Source organism: Tetrahymena thermophila (genome assembly GCF_000189635.1).
Source record: "Tetrahymena thermophila SB210 genomic scaffold scf_8254437, whole genome shotgun sequence".
NCBI classification, from domain to species: domain Eukaryota; phylum Ciliophora; class Oligohymenophorea; order Hymenostomatida; family Tetrahymenidae; genus Tetrahymena; species Tetrahymena thermophila.
Genome location: NW_002476218.1, coordinates 161,396 through 179,934, shown reverse-complemented (window position 1 = coordinate 179,934; position 18,539 = coordinate 161,396). Strand labels below are relative to the sequence as shown.

The 18,539-nt window shown below is 23.1% G+C and overlaps 8 protein-coding genes across 8 annotated transcripts; 6 read left to right on the top strand and 2 right to left on the bottom strand. All coding sequences in view use genetic code 6, as the record gives it.

The window, feature by feature from the left end:
* Nucleotides 1–342: 342 nt before the first annotated feature.
* Nucleotides 343–2,554, top strand: TTHERM_00444600 (zinc finger, C3HC4 type (RING finger) protein; the record flags this gene model as incomplete). Its single annotated transcript, XM_001023323.2, has 2 exons — nt 343–1,045; nt 1,101–2,554. The coding sequence occupies exons 1-2, from the start codon at nt 385–387 to the stop codon at nt 2,552–2,554; spliced, it is 2,115 nt and encodes a 704-aa protein (XP_001023323.2). The 5' UTR covers nt 343–384.
* A 791-nt stretch (nt 2,555–3,345) lies between these two features.
* Nucleotides 3,346–4,051, bottom strand: TTHERM_00444590 (fcf2 pre-rRNA processing protein; the record flags this gene model as incomplete). Its single annotated transcript, XM_001023322.3, has 2 exons — nt 3,346–3,941; nt 4,009–4,051. 2 exons carry the CDS (start codon nt 4,049–4,051, stop codon nt 3,346–3,348), a joined length of 639 nt encoding a protein of 212 aa, XP_001023322.2.
* Nucleotides 4,052–4,705: 654 nt separating this feature from the next.
* Nucleotides 4,706–6,001, top strand: TTHERM_000444589 (hypothetical protein; the record flags this gene model as incomplete). Its single annotated transcript, XM_012799663.1, has 4 exons — nt 4,706–4,868; nt 4,948–5,733; nt 5,783–5,845; nt 5,898–6,001. The coding sequence occupies exons 1-4, from the start codon at nt 4,826–4,828 to the stop codon at nt 5,999–6,001; spliced, it is 996 nt and encodes a 331-aa protein (XP_012655117.1). The 5' UTR covers nt 4,706–4,825.
* Nucleotides 6,002–6,799: 798 nt separating this feature from the next.
* On the top strand, nt 6,800–9,271 carry TTHERM_00444580 (MORN motif protein; the record flags this gene model as incomplete). The annotated part of the gene is made up of 3 exons (XM_001023321.3): nt 6,800–7,066; nt 7,130–8,573; nt 8,631–9,271. 3 exons carry the CDS (start codon nt 6,800–6,802, stop codon nt 9,269–9,271), a joined length of 2,352 nt encoding a protein of 783 aa, XP_001023321.2.
* A 422-nt stretch (nt 9,272–9,693) lies between these two features.
* On the top strand, nt 9,694–12,744 carry TTHERM_00444570 (zinc knuckle protein; the record flags this gene model as incomplete). The annotated part of the gene is made up of 7 exons (XM_001023320.2): nt 9,694–9,850; nt 10,233–10,560; nt 10,615–10,936; nt 11,357–11,745; nt 11,805–11,887; nt 11,948–12,403; nt 12,461–12,744. 7 exons carry the CDS (start codon nt 9,694–9,696, stop codon nt 12,742–12,744), a joined length of 2,019 nt encoding a protein of 672 aa, XP_001023320.2.
* A 120-nt stretch (nt 12,745–12,864) lies between these two features.
* TTHERM_00444560 (ThiF family protein) lies at nt 12,865–14,366 on the bottom strand (the record flags this gene model as incomplete). Its single annotated transcript, XM_001023319.3, has 4 exons — nt 12,865–13,456; nt 13,509–14,003; nt 14,056–14,195; nt 14,259–14,366. The coding sequence occupies 4 exons, from the start codon at nt 14,364–14,366 to the stop codon at nt 12,865–12,867; spliced, it is 1,335 nt and encodes a 444-aa protein (XP_001023319.1).
* Nucleotides 14,367–15,041: 675 nt separating this feature from the next.
* On the top strand, nt 15,042–17,438 carry TTHERM_00444550 (hypothetical protein; the record flags this gene model as incomplete). Its single annotated transcript, XM_001023318.2, has 1 exon — nt 15,042–17,438. The coding sequence occupies one exon, from the start codon at nt 15,042–15,044 to the stop codon at nt 17,436–17,438; it is 2,397 nt and encodes a 798-aa protein (XP_001023318.2).
* A 328-nt stretch (nt 17,439–17,766) lies between these two features.
* On the top strand, nt 17,767–18,500 carry TTHERM_000444549 (transmembrane protein, putative; the record flags this gene model as incomplete). Its single annotated transcript, XM_012799662.1, has 2 exons — nt 17,767–18,156; nt 18,219–18,500. The coding sequence occupies 2 exons, from the start codon at nt 17,767–17,769 to the stop codon at nt 18,498–18,500; spliced, it is 672 nt and encodes a 223-aa protein (XP_012655116.1).
* Between the last annotated feature and the right edge of the window lie 39 nt (nt 18,501–18,539).

Here is an 18,539-nt window from a genome sequence, read left to right as displayed (position 1 = left end):
TTCAAAAAGATTTAATTTGAATTAGATAATTAGAATTAATCATTATAATTAATATTTTAAAAATAAAAGTACAAACTATGTTAAAATTTTTTGTTTTAATGTTTGTTTCATTAAGAAAGAAATAAAGAAAGATAGTTAATCCTAGCTTTCAAAAATACTTTACTTATTTATTTATTAATACCTCTATTAATTAAAGATTATAAGATATTATATTAATTAATTAATGTTATCAATTCATTTAAACTAAATGATAAATTTATATTAAATACATCAAAATTTGTAATACATCTAAAAAATCAATCATATAAGTATACAAGCAAGCAAGCAAACATTTAAATTAACAAATATACTAAATTATTAAAAAATCTTAGAATATAGATAATCATGGACATGAAAAATATGAATATTGAAAGTAAAAATAAAAAGCTAATAATAAATCTCCCTCAGTAGCAAATTGTGATAGATTAAAATGGAGTCTAATGTAGTTCTCTTAAAAATTAGCAAGAATAACAGCAAATTCATCATGTGTCTTAAAAAAACATTTAGGATAATTAAAATAATAGTAATTAAAAAATGATGAATAATTTTTATCATATACAAACAAATAATAATCATAAACATAATGTTGATTAAGAAAATAACTCAAGATAGATTCATAATTATACTACTAAATTGAAGTAGAACAGTGCTAATTAAAATATTATTTAAAAAGAAACTATTATAAATGAATCAAATTAACAGTAAAATGGTTATTATTAAAAAAGAGAATGCAATTAAAATTAATAAACCTAAAGCAATAACTAACTATTTATTTAGAATGGATAGGTTAGAATCAAAGAATAAAATTAGTAAAGTGTAATAAAGCAATAAGATATAATATTGTAAATACATAATGACGAGGAAGAATTGTATAAAAAGTCATCTAATCCTGTTTTTTCTAGATCTAGTAATATCTAATAAAATAACATAGGTTAAAAAAAAGATATTACTCCATAATAAAATGTTATCAAAACAAGTAAAAATCACATATAAACTAATAAATCAGGTAAAATTTATTTTAATTTGAATCAATTTCAAATAAAAATATTTTTTTTAATTAGTTGAAAAGCAATAATAGATTATCTTTTAAAATCAATAATAACAAGATTAACTGTAATTAAACAGTTAAAAAACATCTAAAAACGAGATATTAAAGCTGGCAAGAGGAATAGTTTAAAAGGCGCTAATTTAATAAAATGAAATCAATGAAAATCCTAAATAAACATATAAGTTGAATTAACATGATTAAAATGATATTTATTGTAATAACTAAGGTTTATCCTAAGAAAATTTAGGATCTAAAAAGTAATATTTTGATGAAAAAAAATAGCCATAAAAAGAAAATATCTATTAAAAATAAAATAAAAACCTATAAACCTAAGCATAATTTTAAAATTAGTAATTTTAATGGTCTGATGATTAAGAAGAATCAAAATAAATTGATTTTCCTAATTAAAATATTTAAGGTTCTAAGAGTACAACTGATAGTTAGATGTATTAAAATAATTAATCTTTGTATTCATACTTGAGAAAAAGAGAAAATGATAATAATATGGATATAAATTATCAGTAATTCGATAAGAATTAAATCTAAGGTTACAAAAAGGATTTTAATATTTAAAGAGAAAACAGTTAGTTAAGTTATTAATTAACAGAAGAAAATAAAAATTACAACAGAGATTATTTTGAAGAAGAAGAACAAGAGGAAGATGATAATTTTGAAGAAGAGGCTTTGGAGGGAAAAGAAGATTATGTTAAATAAAATTAATTGTATGAATATTATAGTGATGAAGATTCAAATAAAATTGTTAATGAATAGTTAAATCGCAATGCTAATCATAATTAACTAAATTTTAAATGTAATTTAGGAAAAAATTACTCTTACAATATTGTTCTTGATAAAGGATCTTTGATGCAGAGTGAAGGTTTTTGCTAAGATGAAGATTTAAATGAAGAAATGAATAATGAAGAAAATGAATATGTTGAAGATTAAAGTGACAATGATAATGAAATTTTAGATGAGGAAGATATAGAATAAGAAGAAAAATAAATATAGGAGGACGAAAATTCATATGAAGAAAGTGATGAAAGCAATGATTATTATGAAAATGACTAAAATGATGAAATGTTTTATGGTATGAATATTCCACCAATACCTCCATTACCAGATGATTTAGAATTCGCATATAACATGTAAGAATAATAAATTTATGAAGAATATGAACCTAATGATTAATCTTTTAGTGAAAACTATGGCTTAACAAAAGCAGAAATAATGTCTCTGCCAACTATAGTCTATACAACTCAAAGTTTAAGAACAAAAACAGTTAAATAGTTTTCGTCTCAACAAGATTGCTCAATTTGTTTAAATAACTATCAAGATAAAGAAATATTGAGAGTTTTACCATGTGAGCATAGATTTCATAGAGCTTGCATAGATAAATGGTTATTACAAAATTCTAAATGTGTAATCTGTAAATTTGATTTATTATCTAATTAAAACTAAGATTCATGAAAAACCTTTAAATAATTGATTAAAATGTTTAAATTTATATTAAAATAAAAATAATTTAACCAAATTTAATAAAAATAAATTTATAATTTATAAAATTGTACAAATAAAATATCTCTAATTTAGTTAAATATTAGCCAACATACTTTCAAATTTTCTTAGCAACTTATTCTGATTTACTGGTGCTTGTAGAAAGAATATATTTTAATATTTTTAAAATAATTTTTAATTAATTATTCTAATGATTTATTTAGCAAATTTTATACTTTGTTTATGAAAATTATTAATGTGTAATTCAGATTTGAAATATATTTAAATAAATCTGTAAAGCTTAATAAAGAAATAAAATAACTAAATGAAAATTTAACAAAAATAATATATCTATAAAGCTCAAAAATTATTCTAATTGTAATTTAATTTTGCCCATTTATTTTTTAAAATAATTCTCCTAAATTAAAAAAAATATTTTTATTAATTAAAATTGTTTTCAAAAATATTAATTTTATTGATAATTTTTAAATTCATTTCTTAAAAATTTTAAACTATTATTCAGTCAAGTTAATTATTTACTTTATACAAAGTTAAAAATAAAAATATTCTTTTTATCAAATATCCAAAAAAAATTAAAATACATTTTTTAGTAATTAAAATATTATTATTATTATTTAATAGGAGTAAAAATATTATTTCAAAAAATGTAATTAAATTTGACTGATTGCTCTATTTACATGCATAAATAAAAAGAAATAAATTATACACAAAGACTTCTACTTTTTAATTATATATGTAAGTTATCATTTTTTATGTTTTTTAAGATGTTTCATGTGCTTACGTGCGCGCTGTAATCTTTTATTTTTATCTGAATTTTTGGCTATTTTCTATTTAACTGATTGTATTTATCCGAATTTCTTCTTTGTGAATTGTACTTGCTTATCTAATTCTAAAAGCTCCTAAGCTAAATTTGCTTTTCTTTAACCTCTAGGAATCTTAGAAACAGCAAAGCCATCATCTTTACCATCTATCATTGTAGCTATCTAGAAGAATTTAGGTATTTTTTTCATATCGGTAGTTCTAAAGTGCTATTTAGGATTAAGGTAGTCCTTCAATTTAAGTAAAACAAGTTAATTCTTTTCGTCTTAGCTCAATTATGTCTTTTTAGATAAACCATACCATTTATCCAACACATTTCCCTTTTCTTCAAGTCTTTTTTTCTTTTCAGCATTAGTTTCTTTAATAGGAGCTATCTTTTCAAGTTTTTCCCCTCCATCTAAATTTTTAAAGCTATAATTTTATTCAAAGAAGTCGTTAGCTTACTTCTCATTTTCTTCTTCAAAGTTAGTTCTTATAACAAACCCACTTCCATCATCATCAATTATGTATTTATTATAACCTGTAAAATATATTTATTTAAATATTTAATTCGACTTTTAATGCTTAAAAAGCAAATTTTAAGTTACCTAAAATACTTTCTATCTTATCACTTTTTACTGACTTCACCATTTTACTTACGCTTTGCTAAACTAACTTGATTAAAATATTATTTTCTAATTCAAAGTATACAATTATAAAGCTTTTTATATTTAAACTCAAATTAATTTACTTCTATTAATTATAGATACTAACAAAACAACATATATTAATTAATTAATAAAATCAAATCTCATTTATACATTAATTCATTCATTCTTTTTTGTTAAAAAAAATAATTAATGATATCCAATAACTAAAAATATTCATTTTGAGCATGTTTTTAATATCTATTAAATCCTAAAATGTATTAATCAATTCTCATTAAATCTAAATATAAATTGTTTAAAAATAATACATTTTTTTTATACGTTAAAAAAAATGTCTTTAAATTATTTTCAAAAGTTGGAAAAAAATAAGCAATAATTAAAAGTTTAAAATAAATATTTAAAAGATTTCTTGAAAATTTTTCTTCTGTATTTCAATTTATAAAAAATAAAATATTTTTTATTAAAAGTTTTTAATAAATATTTAAAAAGCGTTTGGTTGATTTTATGATTTTTAGTTGTTAAAAATACATCAACTTTTATTAAATTATTTATATTTATCTATTATCTTTATCAAAATAACATTTTTAGGGATTAATAATAACCAATAAATAATTAGCAATAAGAAAAATATAATTTGTTAAAATAAATTATTGCTTAAGGATTTTAGGTTTTTAAAAGAATTTAATAAACTTTTAATTTTTCAGGCACACCATAATAATATAATTAACATAATATAATTATCTATTTAAATAAGAGTATGTCATCAGCTTCTTCAAATAATTCTGATAACGAAAGTGAAGGTAAAAAGTTAAATCCAACTTGTATTTAATTTTTAGTTTAAATCTACTTAAGAATAACTTTATTTTTGAATAAAATGAGGATCTTCATAATAAAATTCTTCATCTTAGAGCGGGTCAAGCAGCTAGCAAAGTAGCAGTTAGTCTAAATCATAAGCCTCTTCAAGGTCATCTATCCCTTCATAAATATTAAAAGGACTTGATTTTGATAGTTAAACAATTAGATTAAGTTAAATAGGGAGGGATGTAGAAAATATTGCTAAGGAAAATAATCAATTTTGCAATTAATTGAATCGTTAAGTATTTTTTTAAAGTGGATATAATTTTGGATAAGGTATTTAATATGATAAATTTGGAATCAAATCTTTATATTAGAATTAAACAAATCCTGTCGAAAATAGAGGAAATTTTAATACTTATGGAAAATATAGATTTGAAGAGGCTTAAAAAAATTAAATATCACCTAACAAATCTATCATAAAATAAAGTACTAACATCTTAGATTAAACAGAGCTAAAATTTGAGGATAAAAAATGTCCACAATGCCTTGATAGATCTATTTAAGCAAATTTAAGTAGAGCTCCAACTACGAGAAGCATATAAGATTCTATTTAGAAAAAGAATTCAATTGAAATAAGAATACCACCTATAAATATTTAAGAGAACTCACCTGTAAAAAGCTAGATAAATAATAAAAGTTAGAAGGCTTATGATCCAAATATAACAAACTAAAGTCGCTTCTAAGTAGGAAAAGAAACACAGTAAATTATAAATAATTATTATAAATAAATTCAAGATAAAAGAAAAGTCATGAATAACTCAAAATAGTAGATATCAAACTTGTACAAGCATTAGATTGAAAGAAATGGTATTAATTATTAAAATTTTTTTTAAGTATTCAAAATCTTTTTTTTTAGTTTATGATGAGTATGAAGTAAAAAAATCTAGGGCTGTTTCGCTTTATTAAGATGACAATGACAGTATATTTATTTTATACTGCTTATTTAATTTAAAGTGTTTTATTTAAAAAAGAATTCTCAAGACAAAGATCCTCAACATATTATCATAATTAAAACAAATCTAGAATAGATTCAAGAAGCATAGATATAGCAATCAAGACCTTGCTTAATAAATGAATAAAAACCTATCAAAAAAATAATTGAGTTATTAGTTATTATATATATTAATTATATTATTACTAACTAGTTAAATCGAGTTTAGCTTATTAATTCAACCTAAAACTATTTCTAGAAAAACAAAGTTAATTTTATATTTTAGCTCTCAATTATTTTATTAAAGTAAGAATATGATATCATCTAAAGTCATTTTATTTTTAAGATTCTCAATTGTTTAATAAATAAAGAAATCATATTTATGAATTTATAGACTAAATTCAAACAAAGCAAAAAATATAAATAATAAGAATATATTGATTATTGATTAAGTGATTTTAAGTTAGAAATATGATTGTAAATAAAAATAATTGATAATTATTTGTTTTGAACTAAATCAAATAATAATATCTTTTATTAATTTAAAATTTATTTTAATTAAAGAATAAATAAATAAATTATTTAGAACATTAAAAAAAAAATTCACTAAAAAACAAGTATATTATTCTAATTATTAATTAGGATTAGAATTAATTACCTATTTGCTATTTTTGTTTATTTTTTTTTAATATTTTTTTACATTTTAATTATTAAATTATTTTTTTTAAATTATATTTTTAAAAATTAATTTATGTTGGAAATAATTTTGGTTGAATGTAACTCAAACTTACGTTTACAAAAAAACATATCTTAAATTGAAAAAAAAGCAAAAAATAGCTGTTAATAAAATTAATATTTATAAATTATTAAATTTAAGAAAGCAACACGCATATTTATTGAATAGATATTGATATAAAATATATTTTAAAATAATAAGATTAAATGCAATATTCTTCATAGTTCAAGAATATTCATACTACTTAAATTAATCACACCTTTACTCCTATGTAGCTCCTATGCATATATGACTATAAATCAGGTATTTATTAGGGGGAATATTATAAGAATCATAGATAAGGAAAAGGAGTTTTTTATTGGTATAGTGGTCAAATTTATATAGGAGAATGGCTCAACGATAGTATTTAAGGTTAGGGAACTCTTTATTTTCCCTATGGAGGAAATTTTGTAGGATTTTTTAATAATAATAAGGTAATAAATATAAGATTTAACATTTTTATTTTAATTAAATTACTATTTTATTAAATTTAATAGGCTGAGGGTGCTGGTATACTTACACTTCTTGATGGATCAAGAATTGCAGGATTTTGGAAATAAGGGAGAATAGATGGAAATTTTGTTAGATATGACTCTGAATCTGATGAGTGGATTCTATTAAATAGCAGAAATTATTACAATATAAATAAATAAAGTAGTAATTATAGTTATGCAGTGAGTCTTTAATAAATTTAAAACTCTCAATATTAGAAGCAAGTTAGTTAAATATATGAAAATGTTAAACAAAAGATAGATACTCCCTATTACAAACAAATGACGGAAAGATTGGAAGGACATAATCTTCAAACAAGCGCTTCTTTTTCTCAAATCAACTTTCAATAAAATCAAACTATTAACTAAACAACATAAAATATTAATTTCTTCAATTAAGTTTCTTTAACAGAAGTTGACAAATTTAAAATCAAATTGCAATAACTAGACAATGAAATTTTTTATCATGGAATAGTAAGAGGTTCTCGTCCTGATGGAATGGGGATTATGTTTAGTATGAATGGGAGATTTTCTGTTAGAGGTAAATTTGCAAACACCAAATTAAATGGTCCTGGGAGAGTGGAGCTAGAAAATGGAGAAATTTATGATGGTATCTTTAGAAATGGTATCATTAGTTCTGGATTTTACTATAATGCAAAGTTTAACAGCTACATATCAGGAACTTTTAGAGGAGAAGGAGATGTTAAACTTGAGATTAAAGGAAAAGGGTACCCTTATAAGTTAACTTTAGAAAATAAGGTAAAAGCATATCCATGCATGATGATTTATAAAAATACAAGTGAGGAATTAATATTTTTAGTCTAAAATGATATTAAACTTCTAAAAATGCTTGACATTTCCAAATATATTTTTTCGGCCAATGATAACTCTAATTAAAATACAGATTAAAAAATTAACTCAGCTAATACCTTTGGTTTTGATAATACAGTAGAGGATTCACGTGATGGGTCTATGGGGTATTCTTAAACTAAACAGGATTATCTTATAGAAAATAATGAATACAATGAAAATATGTTATCATAATTTAATTAAAAAAAGAAAAATAATTAGTCTTTACATTAAAATTTTGATGATGCTTTTGAAGAATTTTTAGTTGGTTAGCAACTTGAACCAGCGTAAAGTAGGCAGATAAGCTAAGAGTATTATAGTAGGTAGTTTGAAAAGGAGTAAGAAAGCGAAAAGATTTTAAATATGGAAGAAAGTAAATAGAGTGTTTATAAATAAAAAGTTGAAATAAGCAATTCAAATTTTTCTTCTAGCTAACATGACAAGGAATATTTTAAGAAGATTCTGCTGCATAAAATTAACGTTGAAGGTATTAAAGAATTATGTTATGAAGATTTATAGAGATTGAATCAAATCTCAGAAGATATAGACAAAGAAAACTTATCCTTTAGAGATTTTAAAGAATTAAAGAGCCCAACCCAAAGTAAATAAAATTTGTCACTTAATTTTTATAATAAAATTTTTTCTTAACGATTAAAAGCGATCGAATAAAATGCAGAATACTATTTAAACAAAGCCAGATTTTTGAAGCTTAAATTAAAGCTGAAAGAAGAAACTTAAAATTAATTTGATGAAAATAAGTCATAAAGACAAAATTCCTTTAGCCACATTTCATCCTAATAAGCTACAAATTTAAAGAATTATAAAAAAGGAGAAGAAGATGAAATTGGCTTATCTCCAGAATTCTTTTAAACAAATGACAATGAAAGTATCAAAAAATATTCTGTAGCTGTCCCAAACTAAAGAAACTAAGATTCAAAGCATGTAGACTAATAGGGAAAAAGTTAAAATAAAGGTAAAAACTATCAGCTAAAAATGGATAACTATTTAAATGTTTCTTCAGAATTTAAAAATAATTAAAATTAAATGAATTAAAATAAGTAAAGTAGAAATTCTTTGCTTCAAATTTAAAACGATATCTTAAATCAAAGAAAAAATAGCTTCAAAAAAAATTATAAGGATATATAAATTAATATTCAAAATGCCAGTTTTGAAAATTCACCAAATTAACAAAACAGCCAACAAAATGATTCGAATACTTAATATTCCAGAGATTAGATAGGATTTAATGGTTAGGAAGAGTATAATGGTGAAAATTATTATTACCAAAATAAATACTGAGTACAGTGTAAAAATTAATTTAGTAAAAAGCAAAAATTGAAATTTAATTAATTAAATTGTATATTCATGAATTATTTGTTAGAATTTTATATGTAAATCAATCATTTGCTGATTATAAAAATAATTAAAAATATCAATACAATTCTTTTAATTTTTAAATTAAAATTATAACATTTTAAATTATTTGAAAAAAATCTATTGCAAATTAGATAAACATGAATGTGTCTAGATTTTTTAGAATAAAGAATCTTTAGATGATTTAGAAATAATGCAATATTTTAGATGCATTTAATTTATAAATTAATTAAGAAATATTAAAAATAAAAATTTAGATTGATAAATTATTGATTGATATTACAAATTTTTTTTGATATTTTAATAAAAAAATTTAATAAATTAAGTAAATAAATAAATATCTGAAAATGTCTAATCCAATTCCAATAGCACTAGGCGTCTTTGAAGGATAGGAAAATCTAGATTAATAAGAGTAAAATAAAGATAAAAAAGATAGTCAAAGCGAAAATAATTCTTAAAAAATTAAAGATTCAGAGGAAGTCATTATCAGTGAAGAGATTGACAGTACGAGATAGAATTTCTTAATTTAAAATAGATTGATCGCAATCACCTTCATCTTTAAATCCAAAATAAAGTTATAAAAGCATGCAGGCTAATTATAAAAAATAATTAGGCAGCAAGATTGAAGAGATTTATTTTAAGTTTTGTATTTTAAAATAAAATAAGATTACTGGTTTAAAAAACTTAAAGATTCATTCAATAATTTGAGGATTAAATATTTATTTGCAGATTTCAATCTAGCTTAAATTGCATTAAAAAAATAGTTTATCACAAAGAAAATTCTCTAATTTGAACTATTGATAGATGAATGATTGAAAGATTATAAACATATTTATATAGTTAAAACAATTAATATTAAATTTTTTATTTTTAAATTTATATATAGATGGTGGTTATTTTGATAGAACAAATTACGATGTTTATAATGTTAAAAGGGATGGCTACTTCTTTGCAGATGAAGTTAAAGTTGATGGTGAAACTATTTTCACAATTCCAATAGAGAAGCAATTAGAAGATAATGAAGACTTGCCAAAAAGAAAATCAAGATGGGGTGATAGACCTTAAAGGAGAAGAAAAGTTTAAGTAAACCATATATTTAATCCTTTGCAAGGACTAACTACTGGAAATGGTCTTTTGTCTATTACAGCAGATGGTTATAAGTATGGCTAATAATATCCTGATAAAAAAGAAGAAGAAGAGGAGAAATTTTCAAGGTATTTTTTTTAAGACCATTCTTCTTAGTATTTTAATTTTAATATTGTAAAAAGATGGGGACCTGAATACGAAAAGACTTTCCATCCTCCTCCTTTGAACTACATTCCTCAAAATATTAACGATGATGATTTAGAATACATAATCAGACTCTACAGGTTAGACGAAATATAAAATAAAATGATTAATAAAATTCAAACACTCGAAGATGATTCTGATTGTAGGTCTCCATCTCCTGACCCAATTTACAATGAATAAGGTAAAAGAATCAACACTAGAGATTACAGAGAATAAGAGTCTTTGTAGAAAGAAAAATATAATTTAATAGAAGAAGCAATGAGAATTAATCCTGCTTTTATTCCTCCTCACGATTTCAAGGTACTAAACTTTTCAATAAAATAAAAAAGATATTTAAGTTTATTTATTTAAAAATTTTAAGAAAAAAGCTTACAATAAATGCACTAAAATTAGAAAATATTATTTAAATTTTAAAACAAATTATTAAAATAATTATAAATTCAAAAATTGTTTTACAATGTTAGATTAAAATTGAAGAAAAAGTGAAAGCAATTAAAAAGATTAAAAATCTATTTATAATTTAAATAGCGAGATATTTATTACATAGACAAAACTCAAAATATTATTTTAATAATTTAATAATATATTTCTAACAAAATTTAATAATACAATGAGCTTCAATAATTTAGAATCTATCTATTATTTAATAAAGAAAGAATTGTCAAAAACAAACATATTTATTACTAAAAATTTACATTTTAACTTTCTTAATTAATATAGGTTTAGAAAAAGCAAAAGAAAATTTATCTACCAGAACAAAATGCAGAATTATTAAAACAAAAAGTAATTGGACCTAAGGGTTAAACTCACAAAAGACTTGAGTAGGAAAGTGGCTGTAAAATTAGTATTAAGGGTAAAGGCTCAGGAAACGGAATGAAGAGAGTAGAAAATGATTTCAATGATAAGCTTCATATTCTTTTGTAAGGTGATACTGATGAATAATTAGAAAAGGGTGCTACACTCGTTGATGAAATTCTTAGAGGAGAAGATAAATCTAATGAAAATACTTTTAAGGGAGGAGATCTTGTTATCATTCATGATGTCCTCAATAGAGATTTTTGTTCAAAATGCCATTAAACTGGACATAGAGATTTTGAATGTTAATCAAAGTAAAAATGTTGCAATTTATAAACATTAATTTAATGATTTCTTTTTTTAAAAAAAATAGGACCACTTTTAATAAGGTTGATGTCAAGTGTATTTATTGTGGAGATAAAGGCCATATTTCAGCTGATTGTAAATTTAAGAGAGGTAAATAATAAAAATAAAATAATATGATAAATATGAAAAAATCTTTTATCATAAATATAGAGAGATAGCAGTAAAATAGAGAGAGAGGAAATGATGTAGATATCAATACTTAATTCGAGTAATTTATAAATTAAGTTGAAGGAGATGATAGATTACTTAGTAGCTTTGGTGGCAGAGCGAACTAAAATAAGTCAATTACAAATACTAGCTTTATTACTGATGCTATAGAAATAGATCCTAATCTTCTTATGATCAAAGCAGATGATAACCTTTACAAAAATACAAAAGAACCAACATTTTCGAATGGACCTTCAGCTCCTTCTTATTCTAACGACTTCCAATAAGGAGGTTACAACAACAATTTCAATAAAAATAGAGACTATAGAAGGGAAACAAATGATTAATTTAATAAAAATAATGATAGATTTAATAGTTAGAGTGGCAGTAATAGATAATAAGACTCTTCTAGAGCACCTATACCTCCTCCTATCCTACCTCCAGGAAGTGATCATTTAGGTAGCTAAAATTTCATTTCATGTATTATTAAAAATTAACTATTTTCTAAATAATTAGCCCCACCCTCATTTATGAATTAAAATACAATGGGTCATTTTGGTGGTTTACCCATGCCTGGTATAGCTAATCCTTCAGCTATGCCACCACCTGGTATGCCAGGCAGTTTATATCCTCCTCCAATGCCTCCAGGTGGTTATCCTATGTTTAATCCATATGCCCCACCAGGTTTTGGAGGTCTTCCTCCTCCTATGTTCCCCCCACACCCTCACTTAAATGTTCCATACGGATATAATCCCTTATATCCATAAGGATATAATTAATAAAATTAACCACACAAATGAAGAAACTAATTGATTTAAGTTTTGATATTTATTTACATAAATATATATATTTATAAGAATATCTATGTATAAACTAACAAATAAAGCATTATCCTTAATTATTTATTTATTTAAAAAGCATCAGCTTTATTATTATTTTTATTGCTTATTTTAATCTTCTTCATTTTTTGAATTTGTGATAATTGTTTCAATTAGATTTTTAAAGTAATCATATTTTTTATATTTTGTATCTTCATAAGCGTTAATAGTGATGTCATCCTAAAATTCTGTCCTCCATAATAATTCACAAGTATTTAATGCATTTTGATTATCTGGCTAAGAAATTTAAAATATATTTCTAAATTTTTTGCAGCTGAATTAAGGCTATGTTTAAATAACATCATACACAATAGTTTACTTTATGCTTGATATTTCAACTAATTAAACTGTCCATTTAGCTCCATCTTTATAAGTGATTTATAATTTACTATCTATTTATCCTAAACTACCCTCAATTACTTATATTTCCTAGACATATTATGGGAAAAGTTTTTAGAGTTATAAATTTTTAATATCTTTCCATAGGTCTTCTTTGCTTAATGGGATTTCTTCTGATTGCACTTCATGGAAACTATTTCCTTCATGAAAAGGCTCTCTGCAATAAGGGCATTTAGGAGTTATTTCTAAATCAAAAGATATTATATCTATAGGATCTAAATAAAGGAGGATACGCCTTTAAAAAAAGAGTTAGAATGGTAGTTGAAAAATAAAATTATAAATGTTACTTTGATTTTTTCTGCCCAGATGGAAATAGCTCATTCAAGACAAATGTGTTAATAAAGTTTGCACACATTTAACAAATAACTATGTTTGATTATCCTTCAGGGTTATCGTTTTTGGGTAAAAATTCCAAAGATTTGTATTCGAGGATAAGAGAAGGATTTAATTTTTCAATAAACTCCTTTTTTAAACCATCAGTTAAACAAAGAAGGCATGGTCTACCATCAGAAGTAAAATAATCAACAGATAACGAGTTGCAAAAAGTACCTCCTTAAAACATAGGGAGAGAAAGTTTTATACATAGACTACATACTGCTAAATCAAAATAATCACCATAATCTATTAAGTTAAAAACTAAATTTGACTACTTAGCTAAAGCTACAATTTATTCCCACTATGTTACAGCATTAATATTATGTGTTTCTATTTCTGTATTACTTATATTATGGAACTATAAATTCTACTTTGCACTCTCAACTTTTGATTTACCAATGTCATTTCTAAATAAATAGATAAATTATAAGTATTTTCTAAATCAAAAACTTTGATTACATAGTAAACATAATTTAGCGATTCAAATTATGATAGTCAACAACATCATAATCAACTAAAATAAGTTTTTTAATGCCAAGTCTCATTAATTGAATTGAAACACAACTACCTAAACCACCTGCTCCAAGAACTAATGCAGTCTTTTATTTTTATCATAGAAAAATCAATAAATAACTAATTAATTAATAATTATAAATCCTTACTGTATTGGACACAATTTCTTAATTCCATCCTGGAATGGTTTTTTATCTTTTAAAGTAATCATTTTTACTTTAGCTATTATCCTATATTTTATTGCTTTCTATATCCATAATTTGTTAACACTTTTTTTTTCTGTATTTTCTATTTAAATATGCCTTTTTTTATTAAAAATAATTAAATTACAAACTTTTTAGATACAATTTTGAGTACTTAAAGTAAATGCATGTAAATAATATCAGATTCTATTCAATACTGACACAGATTCTAATACAATATAGGTATACCATCTATTTTATAACTAAGTTAATTTTTAACTAAGTGTCTATAAGATTTGACTTAATTTCTTATTTCTGTAAAAATTACTCTATTCAAATTGCAAATAAAAAAATAATTTTTTTAAAAATATTTTCTAAAAGAATTATAAAAGTTTAATTTGAACATATTTAATTTATGTATTTTTTATTTTAATTTCGATGATAAATATCAATTAAAAAATACAAAATAAATCACTAAAATATTTACCAAATAGTAAATAAGTAGTGGTCTATTTTAAACTATCATTTGAAAGTATTTTAAAGTCATAAATTATATTGTTTAAGATATTTTAATTTATAAAATTTAAGAAAAACTATTAAAGCAAAGCTAACATAATTAAAAGTAAGAAAAATATTAAAGTTTTTACAAATAACAAACAAGTAATAATTTATTAATTTCAAAAAAGAAAAAAAATTAATATTATTAAGTTTTTCTATTAAGCCTTTTAGGTTAAACAGCTATAAACGTTTATGAAGAAATAAACTGAAGATCAACCAATAAAACTAAATTCTTAGTTATTTATAAAAACAGACTTTCTCGACATTAAAAATGAAAAAAATACTAAAAGCGAAAGAAAAAGCTTTAGAATACCTGAAAAAGTTAAAATGGAATACAAAACATAGAAAAGTTTATAAAGCAATAATCCTACTTTCTACTAAACAAATATTAATGATGAGACTTTAAAAGATGGTGGAATAATTGAACCAAATTCATCAGTCAGCCATGAATAATTTTTAGTTTTTTAGCCCTAAAGTTTAAATGTTCTACCATAAGCCTCATTTACATAAATTAACGACTCTGCCAATAAACTGAAATACCCTTTTTAAATGAGATTAAGCAGAGATGAGGGAGAAAGAATTTCTGATATAATTATAGAAGGACTGGAAAAAGAAATCAAAGTAATATTTTAGGTAGGTGGACCAATACAAGAAGGAGGAAAGGGATAAATTAAATAAAATGGAATTGAATAATAAAATTTTAAATAATAGCAATAAAATTAAAATTAAAAGTTAAATGAAAAGTAGTAATAGGATTTAATGTCACGCAGTCTATATGTTGTTAAAAACTAACCATTAAACTTATTATCAACTGCATAATCTGATGGATCCAGAAGCAGCGGGTAATAATTGAGAAATATAAACGAATAATAGATAATTCCAGCAACTACAAGAATTTAAAATTAGCAAAGCATAAATATTTCAAAATTTGATGAAGGTATTCAAATTAACTCATAAGATTAATTTACATAAAAGTAAAATACATTATTATAAAATGAGCATTACTCTTTTGAAGAAAGTGATTTATAAGCGCTATTTGGCAATTTGAGGAGTAGAGAGAGTATTTTGAGACAGCATGATTTTTTACGTAACTGTAATGTATTTAGCTTTATTTCTAAAAATTAATTTAATTTATCCAAAATTAACGGTGATAAAAACTAATAAATGAAGAGAGAAGAAGAGGATTTTATGGGGTTTTTAAAAAATAGATTAAAAATAAGTCTGTTTTTGGTCAGCTTGTTCAAATAAAGGATTGGAAAAATTTAGCATTAGGCTCTCTTCTTCTATAATTATGAATAAATGAATGATTACCTAACTAAGCTTTGTTATATACAAAAGTACGATATCGAAACTAAATCTTTATTTGAAGCCTTTCTTTAGTTTTTATGGCACTTTAACAGTACAAATACATCATATTCATCACAAGATTAATTTTGTTAAATGCAAACAAGCTTTTAAAGATACAGTTCTATATACGATCACTTTAAATTATTTATTTATGGGATCAAATTACCGTTGCCTAGGATTGAAAATTATACTGCTCATAGGGCTGCTTTTGATTAAAATCTCCCTCTCTTAAGAAAAATACTATTGTTGAATAATAAACTGAAAATTAGTAAGCCAAACGATTAAAATAATTTAGACTAAAATGTTCAAATGAAAAATAAAGATTTATTTAATGAAGAAAACTATTTAAATATCTAATAAGTAGACTTATTAGGCTTAAATCCCCTTCAATTAGCTATATAAATGGATTTGAGGGAGTCAGTTATAGTTTGCTGTGAAAATGGATCTGATACCAGATAAAAAGTATTCCCAAGCATGTTAAATGCTATGGAAATGGCTATAGCAAAAAAAAATGAATCAATTGTAAAATAAATACTTTTTGCTTAGTAAAAAGATAAATAAAATTAATGGGAATCTAAACTTAAACAAATGTTATAACAAACTTTAGAAACAATACCTGACTTTTCTTGTAGAATGAAGTGGGAACAAGAAAGCTCTTTTTTATTACCTTTCATTAAAAAATGGACACCTTAAGATACTTATAAAATATTTAAAAGGGGTAAATCTGTTAGGATCGATATGGGACTATCAAATTTAGAATAGAGCAGCAGTGATTTATAAAATACATCTTCAAAAAGCGATAATAAAGAAAGTTAAGATGAACTCAAAGACTCTTTCGTTAGAAATAGTTCCACAAACTCTAATGTTAACTAACTTATAAATTAAAAAATTTTACAATAAAAAAGCAAAAATGTTTCTAATTCATAGAATATGCAAAATGTTTTTAAAAATAAAATTACTTAAACTTTTGAAAAGCAATCAAATGATGAATAAAAAGAAAGCAAAAGCAATAATAAAGAGACTAATGAAAAAGAAAAATGGAACAAAGGTGCCTGGAGTATTTTATTAAAGGAAAATGGAGACTTGCTCATTATTGACCATAATAGATTAACGATAAAAAATGTTTTTTAGGATATTTCAGTGCAAAAAGTAGAAAACAAATCCGATGACCTAATTTAAACTAAAAAAGAAATAAAACCTTGGCAAATTAAGGATTTAGATGTAAGCAGAAGTAAGAACTGAAGGGGTGACTATGTCTCTGACACTATATAACAAACAAAGGCAAATAAATACTAATTAAAAGCAAACTTAATTTAAGAATAAGTAAGCTATTCATCTGTTGAATCCTTCCTTAAGAATATTCCATTCAAATAATTTAACACTTTTGATGATTATTATAATTACTCTGTTAAGCATTCAATTGTGCCAATAGATTATTCCAATAAATCAAGATCTGTAATAGATTAATTTATAGACATTTGCTCAAAAAATCCATAACTCAACAGCATATAAATTTAATCAAAAAACACATCGACAACTCAAATAGTCAATACAAAAACAATAAACACTGATGTTTGGCTAACAGAAGATACGAAGATAAAGATAAAACATCTAATACCAATTTTTTAACTAATTGGTGCTACAACTTCAAATTTTTAAAACTTGTCAAATATATTATCACTCATAGAAAAGTCTCACAGCAATTATTTTCCTATTAAAATTGTTATTCCACTTTTTTTTACATTTAATGTAACTGTCGAATTTTAGTAATTCGATTTTGTTCCTCCAACCCATCACCTCTTCAGTTTAGACGAATAAATAAAAAAAAGAATTCATTCTCAACATAATAAGCACATTAGCAGTAGTTAGCTAACTGGCAATCCAATTAATTTATATTCTTCAGAGCAATAAAAAACACTCAATAAACTTTACTCAACAATCAATAAATATAAACCCAATAGTAAATTGTTTATTTGCTAATGCATTTTAATTTATTAATAATCAAATTTATTTTTTATTAAGATAAAAACTTAGAACATCATGATTATGACTACGAAGAAGAAGATCAATCTATCCTCGATCAAGCGAGTTTATAATTTAGAAATATTTTAGAATAGAAGAAAGATAGGAGTGAAGATAACGAAGATTTATTTGATGTATTTCAAGATAACAACAATATTAGTAACCTCAATAATAATATTAGCATTCACAGCAACAACAATTCAAACTTACAACTAATTCCTTAAAATTAAATAAATGATAAATTTATAAAAAAATAAACTTTTATAGACCAGAAAGATATGAAAGAATGAATGAAAAAACATCAATTCTAATATCCGCCTT